Genomic DNA, 9657 nt, shown 5'->3' with positions numbered 1-9657 from the left:
TCTGTATGCAAGCATCCGGATAGCTGTAGTGCATTTCTGATAAGATGAGAAGCCAATCTTTCCAAGGGCATCCTGTTGCACTTGAAATACTTATTGTATCCGACCACCCCCTCTCGAATACGGTTGAAACATGCCTAGCCATACGGAAACGCCGCCTTAATTGGTGATGTTTGAAGAGCGGGCTGGTTGTGTCAAAGTAGTCCTTCCAAAGAAGGAAATGGTTGCTCTCTCGATTGCGATGCAACGTCGTAGTGTGCCCCGGGATCGAGCCCCGGAACAACGGCCGTTGCCTATTAAGGTGTTCATGGACCAACACAGCCGCCACCATCTCCTCATCATCGGATGAGGAATTGTCGGAGTCGTGGAGAAAATTGTGGAAAAAGAACACGTCGGCGGAGTCCATTTGTACCTTGGGGGCAAACTGTTGAACAACTTGCGGGCATCATCAAAGATGCTGGCCAGCTAAGAGACGTGCACCTCCCCTAGACCAGGTAGCTGGCCTGCGGCGTTCGACGAGCGTGGCAGCGTCGGACGAAGGAGCTGGCCGGGGCCGCCCAGGGGGGGGGGATTCTTGGTCGCGGCGACGTTGGGATGGGGGTGAGGGGAGCTGCGGTGGCCCGATGGCGAGGCGGTGGTGGCGGCGTGGGTGTAGGCACGGACTGCTGGCAGGGACACGGAAACTGGGTGGCGGCGGTGACGGGGTGGGGCGGGCGAGGGCTTGCTGTCGATAGGGGTGGAAGAGAATGGCCAATGTGGCATCGACGGGTGGGTCAAGTGGAGGAGTAGGCGCACGTCCGTTGCGTGTCCGTGTCGACGCAAATCAGACTCAAAATTGAGTCGGAAATGGGTTGGCGGGTGGACGAAAAACGAACACGTGTTCGTTTGAGTCGATGCGTTGGACCGATTTTTCTATTCCGACGACCTAAATAGATACGTGCGGACGAAATGAATCAGGGCGAATATAAACGGAACAAAATGCTAACGAAGCTGTTGCTAGCTAGTTAAGCTGCGTGAGGCTGAGGTGCACCGGCATGGGTGGTGCAGCCTGTGGGGTGTGGGCACGTGTGGCCGGCACGGGTAATGAGGCCCAAGGCAGTCAGCAGGCGCAGGATCCGAACGCTCGCGCACGACTCTCCACGCAATCTCACTGGCCACACCTGTCCATCTCACTGGTCCATGATGCTACGATGCTTCCTTCTTCTCCCCTTGTACTCGTAGCTACAAGTAGCAGTACGTGTACTGTCGGCTACTACATTGCTCGATCGTCCTCCACACGATCCCACCTATATAGCCGCGCCTCCATTCTGCCTGCGCCTTCGCGAAGCCTCGAAGCTTGCACAGTCGTCGAGCCAGCCAGCCAGCTAGCTAGCAGCTAGCCAGTACAGTCAAGTGGCCACCACCCCCTTCTCTCCCTCTCTCCCTCTCTCTCTCTCATTGCCGCCGCTGCTGCGCATAGCTAGGCAGCAGACGCGCTCGTCGTGCTCGCCCTCCCCTCTCGATCGTCGCGCTCGTACGTGCGTGCTCGAAGCTACACCTCGGCGGCAAGAGGCGCACTGCGCCGCCGGACCGATATATCCATCGATATCGGAGAGAAGCAGAGGGAGAGGAGGAGATCGCTCGATATACATCCGATGCAGCCTGCCGGGTCCGCCTCACGCCTCGCCGTGCTGGTGGCCGTGGTGGTGCTGGCGTCGTCGGCGGCGTGCTGCCGCGCGCAGCTGGCGAGCAACTACTACGCCGGCAAGTGCGGCAACGCGAGCGTGGAGGCCGTCATCCAGAGCGCCGTCCAGGCCCGCCTCGCGTGGGACAAGCGCATGGTCGCCGGCCTCCTCCACATGCTCTTCCACGACTGCTTCGTCCAAGTAAGCAAAGCATACATACATGTTGCTCCTTCTTCCATTGTTTGGAGTGATTTCTACTAGCTAGTTTGCTCACCTCGTCGGCGGCACAATGCATGGATGGGTGGTCAGGGGTGTGATGCGTCGCTGCTGCTGGACGGCCCCAACACGGAGAAGACGGCGCCGCAGAACAGCGGCATCTTCGGCTACGACTTCATCGACGACATCAAGTCCGACCTGGAGGCCGCCTGCCCTGGCGTCGTCTCCTGCGCCGACATCATCATAGCCGCGACCAGGGACGCCATCGCCCTGGTACGTTCGCTCGCTACCACGTTGCTGGTTGCGCAATGCAGATGCAAACCAAAAGAAAAAAGAAAATGAGAAAAGACCGAGTGTTCTTAACCGTTGGCTTGGCTACCATGTTACTGTTCGCTAGTTATTTCGTTATCAATATTTGACTATTGGCACATCGATCGACCTTACAGTGCGGAGGGCCGAGCTATGCGGTGACCCTGGGCAGGAGGGACGGCATGGTGTCGGTGTCGTGGATGGCCGGCGACCTGCCGTCGCCCCACGTCGACATCCCCACGGCGATTGCCATGTTCGCCAAGAAGGGCTTCAACAGCTTCGAGATGGCCACCCTCATGGGTACATTTCGACCTCCCTCTCTCTCTTCATCGGCTATCTTGGGTTTTTTACCCCAAAAATAAAAACTATCTTGGGTTTACCCTTCACCACTAGCAGTCCTTTGACCTAGGTAGAACGGCGTATTCCATGTGCATTAACACATGGAATGTCACGTATACCACTGCTGATACATAAAAAAAAGTTTATGTAGGGAAATGCATATGCATAGGGCTAGTTAACCTTTGTACTCGCCGTGTATCTAACGTCTTAATTTGCTTAACCTAATTAGATTAGATCAGTATTCAACCAAGTACCTAGTGTATGTATAATATTCTGCTGTTGATCGAGATCTGAGGCACATTGGTAAGTGGGTAGAGTAACAATCGCACACACAAATTCCCACGTCAAAATTTCAACTGCTGTAAGAAAGAAACCTTAAATTAATCTAAGCACTTCCGTTGCAAGATATACTTACGTGCATGCATGTGCAGGCGCGCACACGGTGGGGGTGACGCACTGCTCGGTGATCGAGGACCGCATGTACAACTTCAACGGCACCGGCAAGGCGGACCCGTCCATGGACCCGACGTACGCGTGGGTCCTGACAACGTACGCGTGCCAAAAGGGCCAGCCCTTCGACAACATCGTCTACCTCGACGACCCCTCCAGCATCCTCATCTTCGACAGGAGCTACTTCAACCAGATCAAGAACCGCCGCGGCGTCCTCCCCGTCGACCAGGCGCTGGGCATCGACCCCGCCACCTCGTGGATGGTCGAGTTCTTCGCCACCACCGACTTCTTCCCCGCCATGTTCGCCCACTCGATCACCAAGATGGCCGCCCTCGAAGTCAAGACCGGCACCGCCGGCGAGATCAGGAGAAACTGCCGGGTTACAAACTAAACTAGATGGTATACGACAAGTTTGTTGCTAGACACCACAGGACCAGAGATCCAAGAGATGGAGAGTATACATGGCCATTTGAGGCGCCCAATTGAGATCCATGCACATTCATATTTTTCCCCTTTTTGTCAAGGATCGCATGATTCTACTATAGTAGTCGGTCCACCTGAGTAGCATGCAGTACGTAATTTTGTTGTGATTCTTTTGTACGTGGCTGGTATAAAAATAAGCATTCCATGATGTGTCGATGCCGTTGTTTGCTCAGAAGAGATCATCATACAATACAAGTGTACGATTATATATATTTTTTACCAGAGAAAAATGAAATGACTTTCCTCTCAAGAGCCAATTAACAGGGACTTTGCTTGGCATGACCGCATGAGCTAGCCAGCAATTACTAAGGCTGGTCGTAATGGCGAGTATCATGTACTAGTATCATACATATGATACTAGTGTATGATACTACATCTGTAGTGCATAGTATCATAAGTTAGTATCATAGCTAACTTTATTTATTAGCATGCATGATACATAGTAGCACATCATTTAATATTATACGGTATCATATGATATGATACTCAACTCTCTCTTCATTTAATTCTATGCCACCTCATCAAATTTGCCTAGTTGGCATGCATGATACTACCTATGATACTACCATTACGACCAGCCTAAAGAATCAACACCCAGGGATAGTGTTTACATCTACTGTCATGAAAAAACTTAATTAAATTTGATTAATTAGGATTAATGTAGCCACATTAGTCAACTAGCATATTGAAGAGTCTGAAACTAGGAAGCACATAGAATATGAGCAGAGTGCATCCCCAGAGGCCTTATTTTTGTTTTCCCAGATGCTATCACTCGTCAAGGGGATGCAAGAGGAATCTTCACGCCGACGCAAGCCATTTTCTTATTACGCGCGCGTCTGGTCCAGGCAAATTAAGCCAACTGGACTGAAACCCTAAAAAAAGGGCAATTGAAGCCATCACGCCGCCGTCCAGCTTGAGCTACCCCAGTAGATCGATACGCTGTTTGAATTTATATATACGCTCTTCGTAAATAATTCTATCTGTATAATGCAATGTAATGTAGCCATGGTAGGTGTAAGAAAATTCGGAAGGTGACATTCCCTGGCATAGATACGTGCATACAAGCACAAGATCGACATTGCTTCTAGAATGGTCAACACAGCTTGCTAGGTAGCTCAAGCTCCAGCTGACCGAGAAGGCAAACAAGTTGATATCGGAGCTACTATAGTACAGTATTTGTTTCTCACAAAACTACGTACTATGCATTCATATTAGTATTTGTTTCCAACTTGTGAATGGTAGCTACTGTGGTTGGCATGATTAATTCATGGGTTCATGAGTTCATCCCATGAATGCATGTTCAAGTAGCGTGATTTGACTTGCATGCAGTTAGCCTTCGGTCTTGGGGCCGGGATGCATGATGCATGATGCCTCAAAGGCTCAAACTGACAGAAAAGGCAACCGTACAAGCATTCAGTCTCGCACGGCCTGGCTACACGATGCACACAAGCATGCATGCATGCGGACCAGATCATCGAGGAGCCACTAAGCAGAAGCTAGCACATGTACTATTGTATGCACTCGATTGATCATGTGCACATCATGCATCTGGACTTTCTGATCCAGCATGATTAGGTCGAGTTATACAAGTGATCGCATGTTCAGCTACATATAGAAAAGGCTTCGTGTGCTCTCCCCAACGACTTGACTTTCGTCATGCAACGCCGTGCCCATGTCCACTCATGGAAAGCTAAGTAAGCTTCACCCATCGATGTAATTTTCGCTGCGCAAGAAAAGAACTTTAAAACACAAGGAATCAGGATGCCAGGCTGAGCCGGCGGGAGTCGATGAAAGTACCATCTGCACCATGATGTCGATAGCTCCATGGTGAGCGCGTGTTCTGGATATAAACCTGAAAATACTACGGGATTGTGTATGTAGAGGCAATCGTATCTATCGAACAGTATAGATGCATGGGAGTATGTTGAAAGATTTATACAGGTTTAGGCTCTCTCGGTGGAGGTAATACCCTACTCTTGTGGTGCTCTTTCTCTTGGCGTAGATTACAACATCGTTGAGTAATGGCGGTATTGAATGCATTGTGGGGGGTTACGGTACGTATCCTAGGGCACAGCCAAATGTAGGCCATCCGACTATGTTTCTTGGTGACCGACTGTTGGGTCTCATCTGTTAGGGGTTCGTAAACCGACTGTAGACACTTGGTTCCTTAGAGAATATCTCCCTGGTATCTGACGCCATGAGCTGGTGTCGCAATGGGACTTGTGTATAGCCCTTGGCTCATTGTCTTCAGCACTGTATTTCTTGGTTGGCTTAGGCCTTAGGCTAAGCCATGCGTATAACCTGACCCATTTTGCCCTTCAGGTGTACCTCCTGTATAGTTGACGGTCAAATCTAGTTGACGCCCGCATGTGTCAACTAGGGAAGCCAACACCCGCTGGCGAGCGAGGTGGGTCATCCTAGTTCCTTGCGCGCTGATGCGTTCGTTGTCCGCTGGTTGCCGTTCTTTTCATTGTGGTTTTTGTTTGTGTTTTCTATTTCTTTCAAGTTATTTCTGTTTTTTTGTTTGTTTATTTTTTGTTCTGGTATTTTTCCCTTTTTATTTTCTAATACACCGTGAACACATTTTTAATGCACAGTGAATACTTCTTTAATATACCATGAACATTTTTAGTACATCACTAAATATTTTTGTAGTGTACTTATTTTAATACACATCCAACGTGTTTCTAATATATGGTGAACTTTTTTATTATATGGTGAACATATTTTAGTATAGACTGAATTTTTTAAAATTAAACTGGAAAATTTCAAAAATACTATTTTAATTTTTTAACAGGTTTTTAAAATTTAGCCTAAAAATCCCCCCTTTTTTGGAGAAAATCCGACTAAAAACCAAAAAAAAACTCACGCCAGAGTGGGCCGTCCTTCTCCTCTTTGGAGGTCTCTCTCTCATTCCCCGATTTATGTGGCCGAATGTCCGAACTGGACTGGCCCACGACGTACGCGCCTGTTTTTTTCCTTTTCATGCCCAGAGTCCTCCGATACAGCTAGGGCCGTTCCGCCGCCGCCGCCGTCTCCTCCGCTCTTCCCTTCGCCGCTGGCCTCCGCGCCCCACCTCCGCCTTCGAGTTCTCCCGCCTCGCCGCAGTGCCGAGAGTGTCCTTCCTCTGCCGCGCTGCCTCTTTCACCGGCCGCCGACCGACGGCAAGCCACTGCCTCCCGTACCGGCGAACCGCGTCGCGCCGTTGCTGCACGCGGAGGAGGAGGCCCCCATCTTACCGGCCGCACACCTCCCTTCGGAAACCAGCCGCTACACATCTCTCCACTCCAGTGACTGGCGGCGTGCACCTCGGCAACTTGACCGTCTTCTCCACCGTGTCGGACACTCAGCAAACAGGCAACGTAAGTCCCCAGCTCGTCTCATCCTCTGCCTCAAATCTTTGTTCAATTTGCACTAGTTCTATATGTAGATCAAAGATCATACATGGATGCTTTTCTTGGAGATTCTACCACTTGTACTGGTCCTGTATGTAGAATTGTAGATGATACATGGACTGAATTTCAAAATAAACCGAATTGTACTAACCGAAATTTTGGTTTCTTCCCAGGCCTGGCCGATACATAGCCTTTCGGTTCTCAGCGGCCACCGCCGTTTCCTAAAGAAAAGCAAGCGCCGCCGAAAAGTTGGTCCTAGCTGTGGGTTCGAGCACCGGGGTTGGGAAGGGAAACAAGGCGAGCTGTTAATCGGGATGGAGGCGATGGTGCGGAAGGTGCAGCAGAGGGTGAGGAAGGCACGGGAGGAGACGGATCGGTGGGACAACCTCAACTCCCGCCTCCTCTCCCAGTTCTCCAACGCCACGACCATCATCACCCGCCTTCCGGTACATTTCATTCTCCTTGGATCCTCTTTGTGCTTATTTGCATTCTACTTTTATGCAGCGTCTTCAGTGATGCACTGCGCGTGATCAATTCACAGCTGTAATGGGGTTTTAGAAATCTAGTAATAGGTGGTTACAGTAGCTTTAGTTAATGAGCAGTACCAAATTTTAGGAATAGTGATCCTGATATTGCTGCATTGTGATTTTGTGATTCTTTACTCCCCGGAGGAATTTTGAATTCTTACTCATCTCGTGTTAGGTACTTGGAGATGCTAAAAACTATGGTGTCCTGCGGTGTGTACCCAGCATCAGGGAGGATCTCTTGGGGAAGCAGATGGAGAGCCTGGAGCTCATCTTTGTTTTGATGAGGGAAACTTTGTAAGATGCTGTCACTTTTGTTTTAACCGCTTGTGCGATGGAATTGTTTTGGGTTGGCGTTACAATGCTGCTGCATTTTTTCAGGGAGGAGTTCAGTGGCATTGCCAAAGGTTTGAGCAAAGTGTTGCGTGATACTAATCAGATGGTGAGGGGTGGATCCGCACTCAGTGCAAAACAGTTGCAGTTACAAGTGGGAGTTTTGCCAACTATCGCAGACTGCTTGGATGGGCTACGAACGCTGTCAGATATGCACCAGGCTGAGTAAGAACCAAGTGAAATTCCTTTACCAAACCTGCTGAAGCTTGACCACATTCTCAATTTTTGTTGTTGTTGCCAAATAACATGAATCTGGCTCACTTGACCACATTCCTTCTGGTTGAATAGAAGATTGTTGCACTATTGCTGATATGTACATTTGCCATCTCGTATATGGCCAGTTCACCAATACCGTCTCTTAGCATTTTGTTTTCGCTGGTGTCATATGTAAAAATGCTATTTTTCTAACAATTCATTGATATACATCTTACTCTTTTTATCATAGCAGAAGCTACTTCTTTACTGACAATGCATTGGTATGCCAGGTATGCGCTAAAATCATCAATCATCTCTTTGTTGACATGGACAAGCAGGCAAGTTGGAGTTTATGGTCACTAAACTATCTTTTCATCTCCTTAGATTTATTCCCTGTATTTCTGTATCTCTGTTAATTTACCCAAGACTGATCTCCTTCCCATCCCTTAAAACTAGCAGTTAGGCACATCTCGGTTCTTATCTTTCGTCATTGACTTTTGGTGCCCTTCCCTTTGCAGTTCAAGTGATATCGCTGCAATGCGCCAACTCTTGGTAGACCAACCGAACATACCAAAAGATGAAGGTAAGAAACGGAACAATAGTACTGAAAATATGGTTTTTACTAATGGTTTGATCTAATGCTTTTCCACTCCATCTTCCTCATTTTGCAGTGCAATCTATTTTCGACATTATATTTGCTGATGAAATTTGTTAAGTTGGGTGTGTGTCCTACTGCCGGGAGCCTATTGCCCAGACATGTCGAAGCCATTGTATTTTGATCTACTTTCTCATCTAGACAAAGCATGAAGGTGGCTGCAGTTTCAGGTTTAATGATCCCAATTGCTGACAAAGCTCAAGCTGGAATTAATTCAGAGAACCGTTAGCTTGTAAACCTGCAAGTGGAGTCGACATATTGGGAAGTAGCAATGTTCCGTCTCGTTGTATGGTCAAAGTCTTTATTTCTGGAATTTGGTATCAAACTATTGATCTGCTGCAACTTAAAGTGGTCTGGTGAAAGTGTCTTGGGGAAATAGTTACTGGAAGTTTCCTAGCTTTGCTTATTTGACCCTTTTGTTATGTTAACTATCAGTCCTGGAGATTGCAAGTTTTCAAACTTTTTCTTGAGAAAAACCCCCTCCATTCACAAATATAAGATTTTTTTGGATATTTCAATATGGACTACATACGGACTGAAATGAGTGAACAAACACAGTAAAATGTGTCTATATACACCGATTCACAAAAAAAAGTTAGAACATCTTATATTTGTGATTTTTTTTTTGAACAAGGGGGTGGTGCCACTGGCACCTTTCATTGATCTCAAGCGCAAGTTACAACTGAGATTTTACAGTGTTCCAAATCGAGATTTCCTAGCTTATGAAGCATAGGACAGTGATCAGCTGCATGAGATCTGCTATTACAAACTAAAATGGAGTAACCATTGGGAGCTGAAGAGTATGCATTGGCTGCATTGACATGCGCTTTCCTGTTAAGCTCCCTGGGAATGTATCGAACATCAGTTCGAATCTGATTAGTGGCAGCAAAGAAGCTAGCTAAGTAATTCCTGATTTCCCAATGGCCAGGCTTGTTACGAATATCTCTCGATGCTGCGGCATGCGCCAAAGTCTGGTTGTCTGTAAGAAATGTAGCCTCAGTTATAGCCAATTTAGCTACTATCTGATCTGCTACCTG

The 9657-nt window shown here is 48.0% G+C and overlaps 2 protein-coding genes across 2 annotated transcripts; both read left to right on the top strand.

Annotated features, from left to right (window-relative positions):
* Positions 1–1282: 1282 nt before the first annotated feature.
* On the top strand, positions 1283–3606 carry LOC123134784 (peroxidase 57). Its single transcript, XM_044553988.1, has 4 exons — positions 1283–1862; positions 1971–2150; positions 2324–2486; positions 2957–3606. The coding sequence occupies exons 1-4, from the start codon at positions 1632–1634 to the stop codon at positions 3364–3366; spliced, it is 984 nt and encodes a 327-aa protein (XP_044409923.1). The 5' UTR covers positions 1283–1631; the 3' UTR covers positions 3367–3606.
* A 2821-nt stretch (positions 3607–6427) lies between these two features.
* Positions 6428–9016, top strand: LOC123134675 (uncharacterized protein At5g43822). The gene is made up of 7 exons (XM_044553906.1): positions 6428–6820; positions 7027–7299; positions 7556–7674; positions 7759–7935; positions 8256–8303; positions 8484–8548; positions 8637–9016. Exons 2-7 carry the CDS (start codon positions 7168–7170, stop codon positions 8678–8680), a joined length of 585 nt encoding a protein of 194 aa, XP_044409841.1. The 5' UTR covers positions 6428–6820; positions 7027–7167; the 3' UTR covers positions 8681–9016.
* The last annotated feature ends 641 nt before the right edge of the window (positions 9017–9657 follow it).

The sequence above is a fragment of the Triticum aestivum genome, chromosome 1A (genome assembly GCF_018294505.1).
Source record: "Triticum aestivum cultivar Chinese Spring chromosome 1A, IWGSC CS RefSeq v2.1, whole genome shotgun sequence".
Lineage (NCBI taxonomy): Eukaryota > Viridiplantae > Streptophyta > Magnoliopsida > Poales > Poaceae > Triticum > Triticum aestivum.
The sequence above is the reverse complement of the archived record's forward strand: the minus strand, read 5'-3'. Positions and strand labels throughout refer to the sequence as shown.

Bases quoted from the DNA above. Each gene is read 5' to 3' on its own strand.
- LOC123134784 (XM_044553988.1), top strand. From the start codon at position 1,632: ATGCAGCCTGCCGGGTCCGCCTCACGCCTCGCCGTGCTGGTGGCCGTG. The intron at 1,863-1,970 runs GTAAGCAAAGCA...ATGGGTGGTCAG, and splicing joins TCCACGACTGCTTCGTCCAA to GGGTGTGATGCGTCGCTGCT. The intron at 2,151-2,323 runs GTACGTTCGCTC...TCGACCTTACAG, and splicing joins CCAGGGACGCCATCGCCCTG to TGCGGAGGGCCGAGCTATGC.
- LOC123134675 (XM_044553906.1), top strand. From the start codon at position 7,168: ATGGAGGCGATGGTGCGGAAGGTGCAGCAGAGGGTGAGGAAGGCACGG. The intron at 7,936-8,255 runs GTAAGAACCAAG...TTGGTATGCCAG, and splicing joins TCAGATATGCACCAGGCTGA to GTATGCGCTAAAATCATCAA. The intron at 8,549-8,636 runs GTAAGAAACGGA...CTCATTTTGCAG, and splicing joins GAACATACCAAAAGATGAAG to TGCAATCTATTTTCGACATT.